The 23,978-nt window shown below is 37.5% G+C and overlaps 1 protein-coding gene across 1 annotated transcript in view; it reads right to left on the bottom strand.

Moving 5' to 3' along the window:
* Window positions 1-23,978, bottom strand: part of lrp1ab (low density lipoprotein receptor-related protein 1Ab) — a 123,406-nt gene that overhangs the window by 42,440 nt on the left and 56,988 nt on the right. Inside the window, exons 7-28 of the mRNA XM_077218756.1 lie at window positions 19,532-19,694; window positions 18,565-18,787; window positions 17,473-17,662; window positions 17,143-17,286; window positions 16,780-17,016; window positions 16,478-16,658; window positions 15,962-16,184; window positions 15,024-15,213; window positions 14,672-14,800; window positions 14,389-14,529; window positions 13,509-13,634; window positions 13,273-13,389; window positions 13,093-13,173; window positions 12,836-13,003; window positions 10,543-10,725; window positions 8,136-8,333; window positions 7,268-7,513; window positions 6,379-6,576; window positions 4,094-4,298; window positions 3,825-3,989; window positions 3,495-3,739; window positions 3,000-3,131 (exon numbers count right to left, since the gene is read on the bottom strand). Of these exons, the coding sequence (XP_077074871.1) occupies window positions 3,000-3,131; window positions 3,495-3,739; window positions 3,825-3,989; window positions 4,094-4,298; window positions 6,379-6,576; window positions 7,268-7,513; window positions 8,136-8,333; window positions 10,543-10,725; window positions 12,836-13,003; window positions 13,093-13,173; window positions 13,273-13,389; window positions 13,509-13,634; window positions 14,389-14,529; window positions 14,672-14,800; window positions 15,024-15,213; window positions 15,962-16,184; window positions 16,478-16,658; window positions 16,780-17,016; window positions 17,143-17,286; window positions 17,473-17,662; window positions 18,565-18,787; window positions 19,532-19,694 (3,885 nt within the window). The remainder of the gene's footprint in view (window positions 1-2,999; window positions 3,132-3,494; window positions 3,740-3,824; window positions 3,990-4,093; window positions 4,299-6,378; window positions 6,577-7,267; window positions 7,514-8,135; window positions 8,334-10,542; window positions 10,726-12,835; window positions 13,004-13,092; window positions 13,174-13,272; window positions 13,390-13,508; window positions 13,635-14,388; window positions 14,530-14,671; window positions 14,801-15,023; window positions 15,214-15,961; window positions 16,185-16,477; window positions 16,659-16,779; window positions 17,017-17,142; window positions 17,287-17,472; window positions 17,663-18,564; window positions 18,788-19,531; window positions 19,695-23,978) is intronic.

Genomic DNA, 23,978 nt, shown 5'->3' on the forward strand with positions numbered 1-23,978 from the left:
CTGGTCATGTGTGTGATGCGTTTGACGTACAACAACAGATCATACGCTGTTAAACTAGTAACCTGACTCGAGGCCCAGAGAGAAGGAAATGACTTTTTTTTTTTTTTTGCACACAAAGTATTCTCGTCGTTTGATAAACTTAAGATTGAGCCACTGTAGTCACTTGGACTATTTTAACGATGTCTTTAATAACTTTTCGAGGCCAGCAAGTTCAATCCCTCAAGAAGCCTATGGACTAGTATGGAGAAGTGATTCAGCTCTCAGATTTCATCAAAAATATCTTAATTCGTGTTCCGAAGATGAACGAAGGGGTTACGGGGTTGGAACAACATGAGGGTGAGTAAATACTGACAGAATTTTCATTTTTGGGTGAACTATCCCTTTAAAGTGACAGCAGCTTAATAAACCTGCTGCTGTTTGTCTTTAAGGATAATCAAAGAACAAAATAAAAAGAGAAAATCACTCACTTCTCTAGACTGAATAACCTTTGTCACATCACATCAGTAGCAGCATTGGTATCTGTGATACTGGCCTTCTTTCATAAAAAGATGTCATTAAAATTTTTAAAAAAATATATAGACTACTGTCTTTAGATCTCCAAATTAATGTAAAAACAACAATGTCTAATTATAAAATATAAAAAATACTAAAAACTTTATTGTTAGGACTGAAGCGATTAATCGAGATTAATGACAGAAAAATGTAATACTAATATATGTATAGTATATATATATATATATATATATATATATACATATACACGTATATATATATATATATATATATATATATATATACGTATATATATATATATATATACGTATATATATATATTATAATATATATCACTATATACATTATAATATATATTAATATATATATTATAATATATATCATACATACATAAAACTGTTAAAGTAAAAAATGTACTGTAGTAGCAAAGACTAGTTTATTCTGGATTTCTGATGTGCACTCGCCATAGCGATTAGCCTGAACAGAGAGAGCGGCTCCTGCTCCTGAGTTTGCCACTATCTAATCTCAATAGTAAATCATCACTGTACCTACAGGTCCTCTACTCCAATCACTCTGCTCTCCATAGAGTCATTATTGGAAGCTGTGCTGCTGAATACTAAACACTGATCCTGCATCTGGGCGACGGTGCACTACTGTTTTCTTGACTGTTAAACGAGATTTACAGCCCACACAAGACTACTGACATACTCAGAGCCAGACCTGAAAAATCTAACACTGAGGATCAAGCGCCAACGCAAATGGAATCTAAAAGAAAGGTCTCATGCTGTTACGCAATTCATGCACTCACAGAAAAAAAAAAGGTACAAAAGCTGTTACTGGGGCGGTACCCTGTACCTAAAGAGCATATTAGCAACCTTAATGGTACATATTAGAACCTTTTAAAAGGGTACTAACATCACAGTGACAGCTTTTGTACCATTTTTTTCTGAGTGTATACAATTTGCCCTTAAGTGTGTGAGATAAGAATGAATGCATTTAAAATCACAACAAACTAAAAAAAGTTAGCAAAGTATGATTTATTTTGTTCTGTCTGTGTTTTCTAATTGTATATACATGCATGCTTTTAGCCACAGCTTTTTAAACTCTTCAATTGTAGAAAAATGCAGATTCCACAAGATGATATTCCATTAGACTGAAGCTGCCACAACAGTTTAAATGCATTAACTTAAAAGGGAAGTAATAATGAAATGCTATTGAATTTCGCTGGATGCAAACACAAACAGTACAAGGTAAGGAGGTTTGTGGAGTTGCAATTTTGCTTACAGCTCACTCAAATTGGATTGAGATTTAGGCTACGTTCCAAATAGCTTACCATTACTATTACAGCAGTACATGTTTGTATATACTATGTAGAATACCTGGATGACCTACACTAGATTATTGCATGGACTACTGTATCACACAATGCAATGCATTCAAAAGTCAGATGGATTAAAATGGAAATAATATCAGTATCAAATTGAACAGCTATAGTTAAAACATTTGATAGATAAAATGTAGTGAGGTGACAATGGCCGTGTTTGAAATCGCTCCCTATACCCTTAAATAGGGCATATTTGAGGGGACAGCCATTGGTAGTCGTGTGCGAAACCATAGTGGATGTTATCGAGTGCACTCATTCAATCCCAAAATGCACCACAATAACGAGCGTACAACCAATGTACGCTCAACCATATCATAGAATCTATATGCGTGTATATATATACAGTATATATATATATATATATATATATATATATATATATATATATATATATATATATATATATATATATATATATATATATATATATATATATATACACACACACACACACCTATGCGCTCAATGGCTAGAGAATACCCAAAATGCACTGTTAGAGTCGCGCGTCGAATTAATTCCCGTGTCTGACCAGAAGATGCCACCTGCAGCTGAATCATCCATCCATACACTTTCCAAACCGCTGGTCCAGAGTAATATCATACAGGTATAAATTCCTTTTTAATTGACTATTAATTGTTATACATGCTTGTAGTTTCCATGACAGAGTTCAAGATAAATCTTTTAAGTACAACTAGAGCTGCCAGTTTGCCAAATTATTAAACAGCAAGCACAAAAAGCGGGAGCCCTTCTGGCACACTAAGTGTCTGAATTCGCTCACTCATTTTCATTCACTCTGTCAAGTGAACTATATAAGTGGACTAATGTAGGGAATAGTAAATGAGGGTATAGGGGACGATTATGAACACAGCCTATGATTTCTGTTTGATACGTTTATCATGGAATAATACCTACTATTCTTTATAGTACAGGGTATTTTAATTAATTATATAGTGCCTGTAGCTTAAACAATAGAGCACGCTGCCTGCAATGACAAGGTAACATATTGTGCAGTATTCAGTAAAACAGTATTCCATTCAGAACTTGCTAATAATTAGAAGATGAGATTTGATTGGATCTAAGGGCTTAGAGAGGTGGAGCCTACCGTAGCAGGTGTGCTTGTCTGCCTTGAGCTTCATGAGATGTGGACAGGCACAGGAGAAGGTTTGGTTGTAGTTGATGAGACACAGATGAGAACACGGCCCCATCCCGTCATTTGCCGCACACGGGTTTGGAGCTGCAAAGGAGAAAGAAAATGTTCACTAGTGTCATTTTAGTTGTTTTTATATACTATTATAGTAGTCATTGATAGTTTGAATAAGCTTTTATTTTTTATTTCAGTTTTCATTTTAATTTTAGTTTAAGTTTTAGTCATTTAGTTTGTAACTTTAATTAGTTTTTTTAATATTTGTATTTTGCTTTAATTTGTCAGTTTTAGTCATTTTAGCTATATTTCAGTTAAAGCAAATAATTTTTTATCGTTTTAGTTACTTAACAGAAACAACACTGATGTTCAGAACTTACAAAAGCAACACAAAACAAATGCGAATAAAGTGGAAAGTTTTTCAGTTTATTATTTTCAAATCATGCTGGTTCTCACCCTGAGGTTGTCTAGATGGATGAAACACTTGAAGGTCAAACGGCTGAGTGTTTGTTCTCTGGACGACTGTCACATTGTGTCCTGTCCATTTGTTGGCCTTAGCCAGAGTGTTGGTCCGCCAATCCGTCCAGTAGACCTCTCCTCCATACATGGTGACTGCGAAGGGGTGTGACAAGTGTTCATGACCCCGGAGCACCTCGATCAGGCCAGAACCGTCATAAACCGCAGAGTAGATGGCATCGGATCTAAAGATACATTTTTATTTTTAAAAGATCAAGGACACTAACTGTGGATACTTTAGCATTTTCTGATACTTCGCTTTTCAGATACCTGGCATCAATCCACAGGATACGGCGCTCTAGGTAGTCCACAGTGAGACCGTTGGGCCAGCCACCATTCCCAGTCTCTTTGTGGATGGTGCGACGGCCCTCCCCACTCATAGACGCAGCCTCTATCCTGGGGGAGCTAGCATCCCAGTCAGTCCAGAACAGAATACTGGGGTAGGAAAGAAAAAAAGAGAAACATCACTTGAAACGACCTTATTCTGTCATTCAGAACACTGAAAAATAACAGCACTGTCAAAGTATAACGTGTTTTACCCATCTCTTGGATCAAGTGCAATCGCACGCGGATGCTCCACCTCTCCAGCTAGCAGTGTTGTACGCATGGTACCATCCAGCTTGGCCACCTCGATCTGATCCAGGTTGCTTTCCACCCAGTAGATGTTTCCTGCTATCCAGTCCACAGCCAGTCCCTCTGGAGTGGCCAAACCATACTGGATCACTACCTCAAAACTTGTGAGCGCTGAAACACAAAGACATGGAGATGTTAAACCTTGAAATAAAACGTTTAAGTTGTTGAAAAACGCACCAAGGAGAAGATGAAAAAAAGAAAAGTGAAAAAGAAATTGTGGAACCGACATTGTATTTCTGACCAAGCTGTTAATAATTTTAATAATATGAGATAACCTCTAAATCTATACTATTTTCTTTAATTATGATAAAATTATAAACCTCTAAAATTTAAATAAATACTTTTAAATACTACAAATGAAATTAGTCATTATTACAACATTTTAATATAAAGTATCAACCATTGATATTCATTTTGAGATTTGTTAAAGATTACATTTAACAGTGTTATTAAAGAGAAACTAAGTTAACATTAGATGATGATAATGGAACATTAGAATACACGGAAGAACATGGAAATGAGAATACACAATTACTTAACAAATATAAACCAATACCAATAAACAACTCTAACAGTAATCTAGCTAATATCAATACAGTGCTGCTATACTGTGCATCCCTAAAGAAATATTTAAGATCCTGCACTACTTCTAGGTCACTAATCAAATAAGAAAATGTTACATTGGTCAGGTGACTTAAGATGCTCTTTAGATAATTTCAAATCATGCAGGAGAACATGATCATGTTTTACACAAACTTCATGCAGCGCAGTTGTAAGCAAAAGGGAGACAAACCAAAAACTAATGCATTCATGTGTTCAACTTTTCACTCAAATTATGCATACAATACATTTTATAATGAAAAGTTTGTATTTAAAGAGGGGGGAAAAGCATAGTATAAGCATTTGCCAATGGTCTCAGACTGTGTATTGGCTGAGAAATCGTTTGATTGCTTCCAGCCTGAAAGCTATATAAGTCAACACTGCAATAAATATTCCCTCACTTTGAGCTAGAGCCATGTGGAAGACAAAAAACATTTCCAATCAAGGCAAGTCGTTCTCTGATCTGTGAGAGACTCTCATACAGAGCAGTAATTAAAGGTCTAGAACAGCTCTCTGTTGGGCTGGAGACAGAGAAGCCTCTCCGGTGGGGGTTGAGAAACAACACTTTGTTCCTTTGTTTCAGCATTGGCAGCCACATATCATCGTCATATTTTTACTCTGTCAAAAACGCCAGCAGGGATCCAAAGGCTTGGACAGTGAATCGTATTGCTGGAAAGAGCTGATCAGGGAGGGAGGGAGGTGTGTGTGTGAGTGTGAGTGTGAGTGTGAGTGTGAGTGTGAGTGTGTGTGTGTGTGTGTGTGTGTGTGTGTGTTTGAAGCAACATGGTGCTTCTGACACTTTACTTTTACTCTGTAGTCACGCAATGTAGGAGTGAGTCAAATGGGTAAAGACATGCGTCCAAATTCCTATGCTTCGATCACAAGCAGATGCTGTGGTTTTGTGAAACGAAAACAGTTGTAATAATTACGGACTTAGTTGGTATGCTGAAAAGAACAGGACAATGTGGGAAAACACACAGCAAGACAACAAAGTCAACACAGAACTTTAAACAAGTGTGTAAAACAAGAGAATGTGATTGAAGTTCCTTTTTCTCTTTCCCTAAAGTCATTAATTAATAAAGTTCTCCAACTAAAAATAAATGTTTGTGTACACACACACAAATACATATACATACACACACACACACACACACACACACACACACACACACACACACACACACACACACACACACACACACACACACACACACACACACACACACACACAAATACATATACATACATACACAAAAACATATACATACATATATATATATATTATATATGTGTGTGTGTGTGTGTGTGTGTGTGTGTGTGTGTGTATGCATGTATGTGTATATATATATATATATATATATATATATATATAAATTATACATATAATATATACATATAATAAATATATAACTATACTAAATATTCCAAACAGTTTAAGCTGTTAATAGCATCTGTAGCACTCTTATTATTTCCTCTTATAATCAACAGCGTGCAAGTGTAAACTGTATTTAACCATGAATAAACAAATTCTTAACAACAAAACACTTAGGAACAACCACTTCTCAAAGACATTTGTAGGACATTAATTTACCTCCGCTTTCCGACAGCTTTCCCCGATAGATCTTGTCTTCCACCACATCTGTCCAGTAGAGGGAACTCTGGTTGAGGTGAAAGTCCAGGGCAATGGTGTTACGCAGGCCTGGCACCAGCACGCTGAACTCGCCCTTGTACAAATCAATCCGACGGATCTCATGCCGGTTGGAGAAGATGATGTAGGGCTTGAATGGATCTAAAGAACATGAACATGGCACATTAGGTCATCACACATCTAATCTTTTATTTTGGTTTTACTACAAAAAGGTTCATTATTTAACAACCTTAGTTAACATAAACTAAGAATGAACAATACTTCTTCAGCATTTATTAATCTAAGTTAATGTTAATTTCAACATTTACTAATACGTTATTTAAATCAAAGGTTGTATTTGTTAACATTAGTTAATGCACTGTGAGTTAACATGAACAATTAACAGCTGTATTTTTATTAACTAATATTAATAAGGATTAATACATACTGTAACAAATGTATTGCTCATTGTTAGTTCATGTTAGTTAATACATTAACTAATGTTAAATAATGAATCTTATTGAAAAGTGTTACCGCCTTTCTTTATTATATAAATATACTATTTTAAAAGTAATAAAACTTAATATAATATATTTAAAATGACATAAATATAATAATAAAAAAGAAATGTTGGAGCTGAATTTCCAGTAAAAACAAGTTATATAAAAATGACTGTACTGTGACTGCACTAAAATGCCTGTTTATTTCATAATTCCCTATTTATTATATACACCAGTGTATTGTACATCTCATCCAGAGATGTCATTCTTTTATTCAGTCATTTCTAGAGGTCAAGTAAAATATTTTCCAGGTATCTTTTTTTGTCATCTTCTCCATCCTGTCTCTCCCTCACCAGTGCTCTTGCAGCTCTCGCTGTCTGGACCGAGCGCCCAGCCCTCGTAGCAGGCACACTTAACAGTGGCCTTCTCCTGCACGCAGCGCTGGCTGCACTTCAGATGCTTGGCGCAGAAGCTCTGGATCTGGCAGGTCTTGTTGTCAGTACCCAGCTCCATGCCAGCTGGGCAGGAGCACAAGATGCCCTCACCAGGAGCGATGGTACAGTTGTGGCTGCAGCCGCCATTATCCATCGTACAAAGATCTACAACAAATAGAGGTGAGAAGGAGAAAGAAGTGGGTGAGATTGAAAGGGTGTTTGTTTGTGAGTAACTCAAGTCTGTCAAAACATAAACAATTAGTCAAAGAGAACGTGCTTATTTGATTCGAAATCAATCCTGAAATTTCTATCATATGCTAATGGAAAACACAAGCAGAATTGGCATGCTCTGTGCAAACTGTGAAACATTTAAAGGAATGTGGATCCACTGACTATCAAACACACACAGACAAAAATAATTAAATGCTTCACAAAAAAGTAGTTCTTTTGGAGCTATATGATATACAATATAGCAAACAAGTCATATGGACTTCTTTTATAGTGCTTTTTTGTCCTTTTTGGAATTTGACAGCCGGAAATTTGGTCACTATAGAATATCACTGTAGATATCTGTAGAAACTATAGAAATCTACCCCCTAACTTTATAATGTCACTTTTGAACAACTTAATGCATCCTTGCTCAAAAGAAATATTAATTTCTTTTAAAAGTGTTCAGTATTCCACAGAAAAAAAGTCTAAAATGACATGAGGTTGAGCTAAAATTGCTCCTAAAAATGAAGTATCCCTTTAACTTGAGTGTATTTGTGTTTGTGTGCATGTGCATTACTGCAAAGCTTCTCGTCCGAGCCATCAGGGCAGTCGTCCTTGCCGTCGCACAGTTTCTCAGGAGGTAGGCAGATAGAGTCATTGCTGGCACAAACATGGTGGGAGAGCTTGCACTCAAGAACCTCACAGTTTTCTTCATCCGAGTTATCCTCGCAATCATTGTCCCTGTCGCACACCCAGGCCTTACTAATACAGCGGGCTAAAAACACACAAAGAAACAGGAAAGAAGCCCAAAAGTCAGAGATCAATTGCAAAAATGCTTCTATTTAGCATTTTATTTATTTCAAATGTAATAAAAAAAATGTATTCACAAAGTATATTATCATCATAGCATCCATGTTGATGGTAACGCATGACAAGTATTGTTAATTACATAATTAGATCACGTTTGTCAAATAAGACTTTTTTTAAATAAGTAACGCAAATGACTTTGCTTTCCTATTTATTGATTGCCACATCTCATGTCCCCATGTTGAGAGAAATCGTGAGTAAGTGCAGAGACGTTCTGTGCGCTGTGTGAAGGTGATGGATACTGTAGTTCCAGGCTAAATGTGAGCATGCATTTACTCATCTCACTGGCACAAAAACAGATTCAGATTTTATTAATTCGTCAAAATGAATAATAACAGTGAAATGCAAACTTGAATATGTTAAATATAACACATATACTTGTATTTAATCTCACTTTATTAACCAGTGTCTTTGCTGTAGAGGATGACACGGGAGTGGATTTTCACTCCTGTCCCGTCCCACTCCCATAGAAAGAAATCTTGTCCCGTCCCACTCCCAGACCAAAGTTTAAAAAATAATCCCATCCCATCCCGCTCCTGGTAAATTGACTCCCACTCCCATCCCGCTCCTGTTTAAACTGACTCCCGCTCCTGTACCGCTCCCATATATTTTTTTCTTCAATTAGTGTTTGGTTAATACATAGAATTTGATTTAATCTGCTCTCCATCCTGTTTTAGACCAGCTGCTGAGCCCCTGTTTCTAGATTTTCTCCAGAAAATGGAAGACAGCAAATAAAAGAAAAACAGTACATAGTTTACACCATGTCTACAATAGTTTAATAAACCCAAACAGCACATAAAGCTGCATTTTACTTATTTCTTGTTGAGTAAACAATACATTCATAGTTTACATTTATAGTTTTTTTTAGTTACATGTTAACGATTTTCATCAATTATATTCTTGCATAATGAGTCCATCTTAGTTATATGTTGCTGTGTAGGAACAAAAGTGCATCTACATTTTCTGGATTGAGGGTAGAACGCCTCTCCTTTATCAGTCTTCCCTAAACACTGAAGCTACGCTCAGAAGGAGTACTTTGCGCTGTAAATCATTTTTTGCCACATCGACTTCTCCGCGGCTGTTAGCTCCCTCCATCACTGCTCTTTGAATTCCGGCGCTAAGCCGTGACAAAAAGCACTGATGGCTTCTGGGACGGCTGGGTCGTGTAGTTTTTTTTTTAATTGCGTTACATTGTAGGCGTATTAAAAGGAAACTACAAAGTGGTGCATTTACTTTTTTCTTTTTTGTCGTCTTTGCTATTGGTTGATTCCCGCTCCCGTCTGCTCCCGTTAACCATTTATCCTGTACCGTCCAAATCCCGTGATTAATAGCAAAGATGACTCCCATCCTGCAGGAATCCCACGGGAATCCCGTGACCCGTGGGATTCCCGAAAAAATGTCAGCCTCTACTTTGCTGCTGACCTTCGATGATCTAATTCAACCATACTAATAAGCAATAATGACTTTAGATAAACAGCACATTTGTGTTTCTTTTCTTGTTGTTGTTTTTGTGTTGAACTTTCTTCTCCTGTGTCCAGACTTTCCATTTGCATTCACCATTGATGCATTATTAATTTCACATTTGGTTTGAAAAGGCCTTCACATTTGCCAAAAATAAAACTTTTGCTTTTTTTTTATTTATTAAAAAAAAAAAAGCAAGCCCAGCCCAAATGAGAAAAAGTAACAAAAGTAAAGTAATACATTACTTTCCATAAAAAGTAACTAAGTAATGCAACTAGTTTTTTAGGGAGTAAAGCAATATTGAAACGCATTACTATTAAAAGTAACTTTGCCCAACACTGGCAATATTGCTGGTCAGGTATTTATAACTTGAGGGGAAGGGAAGTCTAATTTTATTGGACACAAATGCAAAAGTGCAAGATGTGCCAGCAATAAATATGGTTTATTTCCTATAAGAGAAAACTGTAAATGTGCAATCTGCTAAATGGAGTACAATAGCATATAAATGGCGTTCAAGCTAACACAGATAGACTAAAGTGACAAAACCTTTGATTTTGGGTCTTTAAGGAGTGAGTTTTGATTTATCATGACTCAATCCGCTGTTACAGTTACCGAAATATGTATGATACATTCAGAATGACCAAGCCCGTACTAACCTGAGTCCTTGCAGGCGAACTTGACGGCAGGGTCACACATATGTGTGACGCCCTCGCAGTTCTTCTCATCGCTGAGGTCCATGCAGTCCGTGTCTCCATCACAGCGCCATCGCATGGGAATACACAGGCTGTCCATTCTGCACTGGAACTCATCTGTGTGGCAACCGCCGGGCGGCCGCGTGGCTGTAGAGGAAGACAGAAAATGAACATGCAATTATAACGCAGCCGTGAGAATATTCATACAAAGGCACGGATACAGATCCTATTATTTGACGTAATGAGAGCTCTGCTTTCTGACGTCAAAAATCAGTTCCCAGGCATGGAGACTGTAACCAGCGTGAGGGACAACCACGTGAGAAAGCAAACTTTCTCACGAACAGCGGTCCAGGCCTGGCACTGTGACGGCCACCATTAGGCATCGGACATAATGGCTTTCCCTCGTGACAAAGGTTAGCGTCTGGCAGAGTTCGAAGAGGAGGAAGCGGAAAACCAGACCTTGTCTGTAAACAGAGAGAAGTGTGTCCTAGAACAGGGATCTGCTGGGGTGAACTGACCCGAATGACATCATAATGCTCGAGTACCACACACACACACACACACACACACACACACACACACACACACACACAAACACACTCAAACCAACACACTCACACAAACACACTCACACAAGCACACGCACACACACTCACTAGTCAATACTGAAATCTGACATAATATTACAATTCTCAATGTCAATTTCAATAATTTAGCAAAAATGTATAAGTAAACACACTCCTCTGTTTAAAAAAGTTATAAATATAATTTGACCAACTAAAATAAAGGCATGTAACCTTCAAATAATTTAAAATAAATTACATAACTAATTTTTGACAAATTCAAAATACTCAAGTTACATAGTGCTAAAAGTGCATTTTATGTAGTAATAAGAAAATTAAAAAATTCTAAAAAAAACTACTTAACACAATGCTCTATTTTTTTAATGTTACCATACTTGAACCTTGAATTAAGAAAAACTACTACAATATATTTCCTACTTTTGCATTGACTTGGTACTGAAGTAGCGTTACTTTTAATGTACCTACTCCAAAATGTAGCAAACTCAAAGACATTTTATACACAACTCTCCCCAACAACCTCCTAGCATGCCCTCTTACAGTTCTAAATCTTTACACAGGCACAAACACACTGCTTGGATCCCACAAGGCCCAGTACTCTCATTAGGCCTCTGGCTTGGTTCTGCTGCATTGATTCTGAGAGTCTATTAAGCAAAAAGCCACAGGGATTAGAGAAGCGAAGGACAGAGCCTAGACCCCAAAAACAGAACATTACCCTCTATTCCTGTTCCATTCAGGGCCCAGCCAAACATTGACAATTAACAGCTATGAAGACACATGAGTGGAACATGTGAAGAGGGATAGAGAAGGAGAGAGGGATGTACAAAAATGCACATGTGAGTGGATAGTCCAGCAGCTCATGCGTCAAGCCTCCTGGCACATCTGTGCTTGTGTAATCCCACAAGACAGCAGCTCTCAGAGCAGTCATTAACACTGCTCTCCAGAGGGACTTCCTGCACTCCTCTCAGACATTCCTCAAGAATTTGTGGTTTACGCGTTTCACCACACGGCACAAAAAAAGAAAAAAAGATAACAGTCCAGTTTATGAAATTGTGATTTACTCCAGTTAATGAAGAGCTCAGCTGCATTAGTCATAGTGGTTTCGCTCAAAATCTAGGGACACTTCAGAAGGTCTACACACCTAAAATAGCTTCAGAGAATAAACTGTGACAGTTAACACTGCTAAAAATATATATTTTTCTTTTAAACAAATGATCAGTGAAACAAATTGTTTAATCTTAAGAAAATATTGATCAACCACCTCAGAAAACTAAACAATGAACAATTATTTTCCTTTTTTTTCAATGGGGTTTACAACATAAAATAAAAAGTGACCACTTTATTTAAACAATTTATAAAAATTAAATAAGCAAATAAAATCAGTTTGTATATATATATATATATATATATATATATATATATATACACACACACACATACATACATACACACACATTCACATTTTAACACTATTTAAAAAAAAAAAAAAAACTAAAATGAAATCAATAAATACGACAAAATAAAAAATTGGGGGATTCAGCAGATGTGAGCTAGTTTAGGATCAGATTTCGGTTTGTCGCATTTTCCAAAAACTGAAGCAAACTATATGTTTGGAATTAGACTTCATTCAGAAGTCTTCATTCTTCATGCACAAAATTATATTTGTCCAAACTCACCCTGATTGGTACAATTGGCATGAGTCTCATCGCTGTAATCTCCACAGTCGTTGTCTCCGTCGCAGGTCCAGTACTCTGGAATACAGCGGCCACTGTTGCATTTAAACTGCACACTAGAGCACGAGTGACTGCAACCGGCTTCATCACTGTTATCCCCACAATCATTATCTGAGGGAACAAACACATTAAGGTGGTTATTGGACATAGTGAACCAATGTATGACGCTGGCAATTTTGTGGATGGCATTAGAAACTCACCATTATCACAACGCCAGTTGACATTGATGCAACGTCCATTGGCACAAGTGAACTGAGTGAGTGGGAAACAGGTAGGATATGCTAGAGAGAAAACAGTGAGGAGAACAAGAAAATGGTTACCATTCTTAAAATGTCAGTATGGCATGATGACAAAAGGAAAAGAGGCTTAAATTTAGATACCACAAGATGCTGGTTCATCTGAGCGATCTCCACAATCATCATCCAGGTCACATGTCCAGGACACAGGGATACAACGGCCACTGGCACATGGGTACTGATTAGAAGGACAAGTGCGTGCTGGGAGAGAAAATAAAACCTGATTAATTCACAAAGCTGTACACCAGGAAATATTTGCACCTGAATTTAAAAAAATCCTTAAAAATCATATTAACATGTAATGAATGAGTTCACAATACCCAAGCAAGTGCTGTTAGATTCATCTTCATCATTCCCACAGTCATTGTCTCCATCACAAAGCCAGCGCAGGGGGATACAGCGGTTATTCTGGCACTTAAAGCGGTCTGCAGGACAGGTGTGCTGGTCTGAAACAGGACAAATAGAGGACAATTTTAAAGGTGCACTCAGTAATGTTTTGTTTGTTGCAATGGCCAATATAAAAGCCCGACTTATACTCACACCTAGTGGTATGGATGCAGAATCACACTAAAGAACATTTTTGCAGTTACTAATGGTATTGTAGAATGCTAATCATGGCTGACTGGGATTATATATATAAAATGTTAATACATGCATGTTATTATATAATATTGTATATTAAATGGTTTAAAAGTTTTGGGTCAGCAAGATTTGTAGGGGTTTTTGTAAAAGAAATGTATACCTTTATTTAACAAGGACACATTTAATCGAGCAGATGTGACTGTAAAGATTTCTATTTCGAATAATTGCTGTTCTTTTGAACTTTCTATTCTTTAATAAATCCTGAAAAAATGTATCATTGTTTCCACAAAAACAATAAGCAGCACAACTGTTTTGAACATTGATATTAACAAGAAATGTTTCTTGAGCATGAAATCAGTATATTAGAATGATTTTTGAAGGATCATGTGACACTGAAGACTGGAATAATGGCTGCTAAAAATTCAACTTTGCCATCACAGGAATATTTTAAAATATATTACAATAGAAAATATCTCACAATATTACTGTTTTAACTGTATTTTTGGGCAAATAAATGCAGTCTTGGTTAGAATAAGAGAATTCTTTTAGAAAAAAAACTTTTGAACGGTAGTGTATCAGTAGTTGAACATTGCGCATCTGAGACAAAAGAAAACTAACGGCACAACTCGGGGGCCTCATCGCTGTTGTCCAGGCAGTCATTGTCCCCGTCGCACTTCCAACGGTCTTGAATACAGCGGTTATTTTTGCAGGCAAATTCTCCAGGCTGGCACTGAGGAGGCGGTACATAGGAAGGGTTTGCTGGCAAAAAAAAATAATAAAGAAAAATAACAATATTTTCTAAATAAAAATGTCAAAATCTCAAACAGGTCATTTTCAAATCATTTCAGGTTATTTGTAGTAACTTTTTTACGTCAGGCCACTTAAAGCCCAGCATACCCACCTTTACAGGTCTTGTTGTCAGTGTCTAGTATCTGGTCGTCGGCACAGGCGCAGGAGCGTCCCGTGGGCGTCAGCAGACACAGACTGCTGCAGCCACCATTATTGGCACGGCACACATTGGAGCCTATGACTACACACAAAAACATCCTTAGCAGATCCCAATTAAACACAAGAAAATCCCTGAAACTCTGATCTCATTAGTTTGTAACGTCTAACATTATATAAATAATGAGGCTGTTGAGACATGTTACCATACAAAACATAATTAAGACTTTGTTTGATCTGTCAGCTCATGCTTTGCATATGACTCATATATGACAAATTTTTCAAAAAAAGCTCAGGGTGTTCAGTACTTTGCTGTTGTTGTGCATCGTAGGTGCGAATCTCGTAGATTGGTGGTCGTTCATTGCGTAGCAACGTGGCCTTCTTGGTATTCTGGTCCAGCTTGTAGATTCCTCCACCTCGGTACTCATTCCAGAACAGGAAGTTCTTATAATGGCACAGGCCAAAGGGATGATTAAGCTCCTGTCCTTCATATACCGTCTGGATGAAGAGAAAAGTATACTTCTTATGACCTTTTAATGCAAATTCTGAAAAAAGGTTAAGATTAGGAATGATACATCAAAATTACAGCTGATAAATATGATGCGTTAAAGTCCTCTGGGAAGTACATATTTACGAGTTGGCACGTTGTAATTATTATGACGTTAGGTGTGTTCAAATTACTTTTGTCACAGCAAGATGGCAAAGTACCTTTTATATAAAAAATACAGAAATTTTTTTTAACAATATTAAATGATTTTACCAATTGTTCAAAATGATGAATAAAGAATGCACACAGGGAAATAACAACATAAACAACAAAAATGACAATGGTGAGAAAACAGCGCTTCTGTTTATGTTTGTTGATCAATGTTCATATGTGAATAAAGGCCTAAATTCAATCTGTTCATCAAATAAAGCGATTGTGTCTCTTCAGAAAATTTGGACTAAACCACTCTATTAACTTTTTGAAGCGTAAAAATGGAAGTTACATAGACTTTCAATGGAGGGACAGAAAGCTTTTCATTTGTGTTTCCGAAGATGAACGAATGTCTTATGGGTTTGGAACGACATGAGGCTGAGTAATTAATGACAGAATTTAACATTTTGGGTGAATTAGATGCTAACATGAGTTTCCCATCCATAGTGCAAGTGCAAATGCACCTTTATTTATCTCCTGAATAAACTGGCATCACTTATGCCCTAATCAACCAAAAGTCAAGCCTTGAATCTGTATGCGTTATCTCACCCTGCGTTCTGTGGTGTTGAGAAGCACCATCTCGATGCGGTCATAGTATGCATCCACCCAGTAGAGAATGCCCTGCTGGATGTCCAGGCTGAGGCCATTGGGCCAGAGCACAGTTTTAGACGTAAGCAGGATACCAGTGTTTGAGCCATCCATCCAGGCTTTCTTTATACTGCCACGATTGGTCTCTTTAGGCTCCTCCTCCCAGTCACTCCAGTACATCATTCTGCAAACATAAACAGGACGATATGGATTTATACATTCACAGCTGTAGATGTAACTCTAACTGGGGTATCTGTATGTAGGAAGTGGTGTGGCATAGTGTTTACATCTGGTTTGATAGCTTTGAAGGTTTTTTGGTAGGTTTGGAATGTTAGCATGCCACACAGATTTGTCAGGTGACAAAATAAAATATCTAAAATCACTAATATTTCATCACATTATAGTAGATGATTTGCCGGTGATTGCTTTTCTCTTTTAGGGCTCTTGAATGTGTAATTGAGCAAATAATTGATATACCCATGAGAAGGGTCTACTACTATGGCCCTGGGATGGGTCATCTTGCCCTCAATAAGAGTTTTGCGGGTCTGAGAGGCTTTCTCCAATTTGGCCACACTGATGGTCTTTTTGGGTCCATCATCAGTCCAATACAGGTTTTGCCCCATCCAGTCCACAGCAATACCTTCTACTGTGTGAATACCTGTGTGAGAAACAATAAATGGGATGAAGAAGAGACTGATACATGAAGGAGTAGTTCATCTAATTCAACTAACTTCAATACCACTCCAACAAAAACCAACCCAGCATCATTCTGCACTCACCATCCTTCACTATGATGTCTCTCTCAGTGCCATCGATCTTCTGGCGGCCGATGATGTAGCTGGTGGCATCAGCAAAATAGATGAATTCGGTCTCAGCGTGGAAGTCCAGTGCTCTTGGGTTATTCAGGTTCTCAATAGGAATGATGTGCTCGTCATACACTCTAGCGTGCATGTCCATACCGCGGATAACTCCAGGCCGGCCTTTACCATACACCAGGAAGAGCTCGTGCTCTGGTTCTGAGGAAACACAGGGAAAATTATCATTATATGCAAAAAAAGAACTGCAATGTGGAATGCTGTTATGTAATGCTGTGTGGAACTGGTTTGGGTTGGTTTGAGCAGGCTGGGTTGAGTTTTACTCACTCTTGCAGGACTTTCCGTCACTGCCAAGGCTGAAGCCAGAGCGGCAGCGGCAGGTTCGGCTCTTGTGACTGTTACCCAGCAAGCAGATATCAGAGCATCCGCCTGCCTTCCCAAACTGATCCGGAGCACACGCATGACTGCGAACTAAGGTTGGACACAAATGCATAATTTTAACTAAGAACCATTGGGGAAACCACTTTGAATAGTAAATTGAGTCATAGATTGAAAAATGTACCTCTTACAGAATAGTAAAATGAAGCTACCCATTAAAATGCACTTGCTGAACCCATAGAAACAGTTTGAAATGTCAAACAAAATCCGCAGTCATACCTGCAGGCTGACGTCTCTGGTGGTAAACGTGAAGGGCGCCACCTTTATCCACGCGTGTCACCACCTGGAAGTCAGAGCTGTTGAATCGGTTGACTCTGATCACACTGGTTTTGGGCTGCATGTTGGCGTTGTCAGAGTTGGTGGCATACAGATAGTTTTCAAACACAGTTAGACCATAGAGATGTTCAATCTGCCAAAACAAACACAAAATGTATATTCATTATAAAAATGCCTTCTGAGTTTTAAGATTCGTATAAGTTTACATGATTTTTCCAAGTCTAAAAGATTACACTAATAAGGCTTCCTCATATATTCTAGATTTCCAAGACTGTGTGAATCCAAAGGGGACCAAGCAGTTGTTTTAGTCAGTCAGTTAATTAAAATAAGAAATATCTTGATTTTTAATAGTTTTAGCTTATTTGAAAGCTTGTTTCATCTGTTTCTAAATCATTTAAGTTATCTTTAGGCCCCCTTGGAAGTTTGTTGGTTGGGAATCACTGAACTTTATTAGTGTTTTAAAATATAAAATATGCTACACGTGATTTTAGGCATCACAACACTATAATGTACAGTATGAAAAATGGATATTCATTTTGAGATATGTTTAAGATTACATTTAACAGTATTATTACATTATTAATACTATTAAAGATCACCTTAACTGATATGGTACTATTACATATAGTGCATCCCTACGATAAGTCTTGTAAATAAAAACATGTTCAAAACATGACATCACAGCAAAGGGCACAAGTTATTAATTTCTATTAGGACTATGTGAACATCACATACAGTGATCATACAGTGAATGTAAACTAAAAATCTGAAATCTATTAAAAGTCTTTTAAAAAAGGAGTGACACTGACTGCACTTGCACAACGCTCAGTTTTCACTGTTGCAGCAGGTTTCAGATGAGCCAATGCTGATCTTTCAGTCCTACCGATCATGTGATGTTACAAAAACTAATGTGTGATGACGTCAATGGAAGTGACATTCTGAGATCGAGGTCATGACTCCAAACAAACAACTCTCGTACAGCACACATGTGTTTAGCTTCCACAAAAGCACATAAACGTGACACCTCAAACGTACCAGTAAACCTTGAATGATGGTGTGCCGGTTCTTGCCTTCGTAGTCCACCACCTCAATGTAATCCAGGTAAGCATCGGCCCAGTAAACCAGCTTGCTGACCAGATCCAGAGTGATGCCATGAGGGAAGACTATTTTACTGTCTACAAGTTTGGTGCGGTTTTGGCCATCCATATCGCAGCGCTCCACCTTGGGGATCTGGCCATAGTCTGTAAAGAACACTTTCCTGGAAGAAGAAAAGACGGAAAAGGAGAACTTTATGATGTACAGCAATCAGCTGCAAAGAATGCATAAATAGTATAAATTGAGGAATATCACAAAAATACAAATGAATCAAATCAAAAGGATTTCTTTTTTTTAGGGCAAGTAAGAGTTTTTGCAATGTGACATACTGTTCTTTATATATTATGATTCCATTTAGATTCATCCTACCCAGAACCAATAATAATAATAATAATATATAATATTATTAATATTAATAATATTTGATAATTAAAATAAAAAACATAAGACATGTTTACACTTGAAGTTTACACTTTTTTACACACAGTTTGTCACTTCACAATTAAATATATATTTATTTATTTGCATTTAAGCATGCTTCATTTGCAGTAATATGAATATTGTTTTCCACATTATAGTATTACGAATTTAGCGGATAAATATGCTTAACTGATATTAAAATAAAGTTAAGTAAGTAAATATATAATGCTTTTTTTGTTTTTTGAGTTGAAAAGGTTTATTTTATTGTATCCTTATAGCTACAGAAAGTTGAGAAAGTGAAATGCTATCCTCATGGGAAAAAATCATCATGGACCCTTGTAGGAACTCAAACTGTGGTATGGTGCAAAAACATGGGTTGGCCACTAGAATTCTGGGTTTAGACATCTGTCTGAAGAGAACTAAAAGTGACATGAGTGACATTGTTGGTCTAGACATGGAATAAGGAGTAATGGTCTTAGGTTTTCACCCCATGGTAGGGTCCAGTGCGATTCCTTTAGGGTTATAGAGCTCCAGGTCCAGTAGGATGACACAGGTGAGACCGTCTTTACTGCACACAAATATCCGGTCGTCCACATCATCCACAAAGTAGAAGTTTCCCGTCAGCCAATCAATGGCTATCTGCTCCACATCTGAGTTTGTGAGAGAGAATGAAGACAGGAAGAGAGAGTGAGGTGGAATAGAGGGAGAAGTTTTCAGTGTTCGCTTTATTGTTAGTCAGTCATAACTGCAGCTTCTCTCTGACTTATCAGATAGATGCTGCACCGTGTTGGAATGCAAAACTTGGAGGACTGGATAACAGGAAAGAAGTGATGTAACTTTAGAAGAGCTACAAGTGTTTGTATCTGTCTATCAGTGTAGCTGGCTCGAAACAGTCCCATTATTAGATTTACTATCAGAGGAGAACGAATAAACCTGGACAATGGTCAAACACATCAACTCTGAATAACCATATTGCTGCCAGACTGTTCAACTTTCTTTGAATTCTCACTGGTACACATTTCTGCATCTCATAGTTTAGTTTTAATATTAAACATAAACAAATATCTAATTGGATTTTCACTTTGTGTGGCCAAAAAAATAAATAATAATAATAATTGGTTTCTATCCAAATTGCAAATTTAATTTAAGAAAAAAATATTAAAAAAAAGTGAATAAACCAGTGTTTTTTACAAATTATAATTTGCGCCATTCACTAAATACAAGCAGAACAAATGTATCCAACTCATTTGTTAATCCATTCTGACGTAAAACAGTTACATAATAATTATTTTCGCAGAAACTTATTCTGCTTGTGTTTTATGAATAAGGCCCGATGGATTTTAATACATGTCTCTGCATATGCATATACTGTATGTGTGTGCGTATCAGCCCAACTCTGACTCACTGTCGATTGACAAGACGATTATTCACTCAGAGTGTTTCTCTGAACTTTTACAGCAATTAAAAAACAGCAAGAAAAAAAAAAAATCCTGATAGCAAAAACTAAAAAAAAAGATGTAAATATCACGCTAGGTGAGATTCCATGCTAAAGTGTTTTTACTAAACCTTCAGTTTAAAAACCTGACACAGACACCCGCTCTCCATTACAGCACCTTTCCCTGCACAGGAAGGCTGGACTTGGCCATACAGTTATCCTCAATTCTGGGAAAAGAGTTTGAAATAGGAATTCAGTGGATACTGAGTTTCTCTTTCTCTTCTCTGACAATAAGACTCTTTCTGTGCGTGCCGTCTAGAGCTCCAGCTGTGCGGGCCGGCCTGCAGTGCCTCCCATGAAGTTTGGTGTTACAACAGCTGCCACTATACTTCCTGTTACTGATTTTTTTTTTTTGCAGGCATCCACTAATGATCCTCAGGCATAGGGACATGTCCTTGTTGTGCAACTCAGTGAGACGAACTTGTGAAAACCAGACACAAACAGTTCTCACACTTTTCTAAAAAGTCCAGTAAACAGCAGCCCTGCCAGGAAATGCAGAACTACCTCCAGGCCACACTAAACCTTCCCCCCTCGTCCCTGAGCCTGCAAAACAAACATCCACCGTACCTGTTGCGCAAAACTCTAAAAGACACGTTATTCCAGAGGGCACGTCATCCTGATACCCTCTTCCTCTACAATTCTGCTAAATCAAACCAAGTTACTCCTCTTTCTTCACCCCCTCGTTCCTTCATAGGAAAGAATAAAACAATATGTGCCAGGAACATCTGTTACTAATCAGAAAGCTAAAAAAAAGTGCAGACAAAGGTACCACATATGGTTATGAACTGGAATTAGTTGTGTAAATTGCAAATGCTGCAAGTGATTTTGAAAGTAACGCAAAGAAAAAAAGAGAAGGGAAAGTAAAGATTGCTTAGGTTTCTAATTACTCACAAGATCTACATTACTCTAAGTGAAAACTGATACAGACATGTGACTATGAATATATCAAGTGTAACTGGTAGAAAAGACAAAGGTTACAGCTACCAGTAAAGTGAAGCTTAACTATATCAGTGACAGAAACACAAGAGATTTAAGAAGAGTAAGGGAAACAAAGCAGTGAGTGTACTGGCCTGGGACACGCTTCTGGGATTTTCATGAATGGAAGACCCTTTTAACAAGGCAACAGTTAGAAGTTCTCAGATGTATGGAATATAAAACACTGATGCATCAAATAACTGGATAATAACGATCCTGTTATGGTGGTTTGCTTAAAGGGATAGTTCACCCAAAAATGAAAATTCTGTCAGTAATTACTCACCCTCATGTTGTTCCAACCCTGTAAGACTTTCGTTCATCTTCGGAACACTGATATTTTTGATTAAATCTGAGAGCTGGATCACTCCTCCATAGGCTTCTATGTAATTGAAACTTGCCGGCCCAGAAAAGTTAGTAAAAACATTGTTGAAATAGTCCAAGTCACCCATAAATTTATCAAGCGATGAGAATACTTTTTGTGCGCAAAAGAACAACAAAAATAACGACTATTCAACTATTAATTTTCTTCTCTGTGGGCCTCAGTGAATTCACATAGTGTAACAGCGCAGCGCTTCTGTGTTGTATGCCACACGCATCACACACATGACCAGCGTCGGCCAATAGTGAGCCTACATTCTGACGTACAACACAGAAGCACTGCTAATACTGTTAAACTATACTATTATACATTATACAGATATACTATATACAAACTGAATAGTTTATATGCACTACCGTTCAAAAGTAATAAAGAAAAATGCTTTTGAAAGAAGTCTCTTATGCTCAATAATGCTGCATTTATTTGATAAAAATGCTGTTAAACCAGTAATATTGTGAAATATTACAATTTAAAACAGCTGTTTTGTGTTTTAATATATTTAAAAATGGCCTTTATTCCGGTGATGGCAAAGCTTTATGAATGAAAGAAGACACCAGCAGACTCTAGAGCTCAGATGTGGACCATTTTTAAAACTGCAAGACAGCTATTACACAACCACTGGCAAGGACGTCTTGAGCTGATGACGTGTTGAGACACCCTCAAGCATGACCAAGAGAGAACTGATATGCACTACCCAGGTTCATCAGCCACAGTGGGGCCACCCACTCACCCACCACCCCTCCAAACACAGAAGAGGAGTTTGTGCGCGTCCTGGTCTGCTTTCAGGCTTTTTACGGGGAAAGCGGACACAGGGCACATCTGGAGTGCTCATCTGCCCAGCATGGAACAGTTACAAATCACTACTCCCTGTGTAAAACTGAGTTATACAAGTCAATGCTGCGTCGCCAAATGAACCTTCTACATCGCATCAAATGAACCTTCTCACATGACTATCTGCTGCAATTGTGCTCATTAAAAAAACTCATCCATCGACTGTCCTTACATTTCTCCTGCCTTTCCTGCAAAACGCCCTCACAGAGTCATTAGGGATGTGGCTGTAATAGCAGTTGTCCTATTCACACTGAAGAGCAGAGGCTGTTGATTTATAGGTCCAGTTAGAGAGAGATCAGAAGTTTGATAACATACAATTATCTCAGCCCTGGTGGCGTAGCGCCTCTGGACACAGCGTAATTGAACAAGGTTGCTCTGATTTATAACCTCTTTGAGGAAGTTTGGTGGCTGGTTTTGTAAAAGGCCAGGGAAGCTACATAATTGGTGGCGTAGGTGCTCACTGCACTAAAACTACAGTGAAGCAGAACAGAAGACGAGCTCAGCTCTCTTTGAGGACATCAGGGATCAATGTCAAAGGAGAGGGACAAAGCATTCTGAGAGTTTATTTCTTTGCTATTGTATCTTTAAGACTTCTGTATCCAAATGTTTACTGTTCAGCATCCATTTTTTGAAGCCATATGTTTGCTTTTTATATGAAAAAGACACAAGGCTGGGGAGTTCATACAGGCTTGATTATAAATAATTTCTGAATAAACTATCCATTTGAATATTGTGTACCCAACATGCTGCTCCTGGACTTGAACTTAGTCATTGGGACACATTCTTGTGTGCTCTGGTAGACAACTGAAGCTTGGGCTGGATGGGAGATTGAGCCAGGATCCATGCTTCTGGATTACTCAGACGGACACAACCACGTCTCAAATCAAAAAGAAAAGAGAAAGAGAACCGAAAGAGATTGTGGCTCACTGTTTCCCCTTGTCTGTCTAGGATGCAGATAGGTCTGAAATAAGAGGGACGGCAATGCACAGGGTCCAGACTTCCTGATTTTTTACAGACTACTCTGAGACAACGAAGCTCTGTTCTAAAACCTTGTAAGCGGCCTTACTGTCGATATTAATTTGTTAGATGATGAATCATCCTCATTATTATTAATTTGACAGATTACTATTGTAAAAACTATTAAATAATACATTTTTATAATATTTTCTGTAAATTTGTTTAATTAACATTTATTTTCATATGTTGCTATAATAATGGCAATATATTTTATATTGCAATTATATTAAAATAACT

The sequence above is a fragment of the Siphateles boraxobius genome, unplaced genomic scaffold (assembly GCF_051911475.1).
Source record: "Siphateles boraxobius isolate OS27281-9 unplaced genomic scaffold, OSU_SipBor_1 77, whole genome shotgun sequence".
Taxonomy (NCBI): domain Eukaryota; kingdom Metazoa; phylum Chordata; class Actinopteri; order Cypriniformes; family Leuciscidae; genus Siphateles; species Siphateles boraxobius.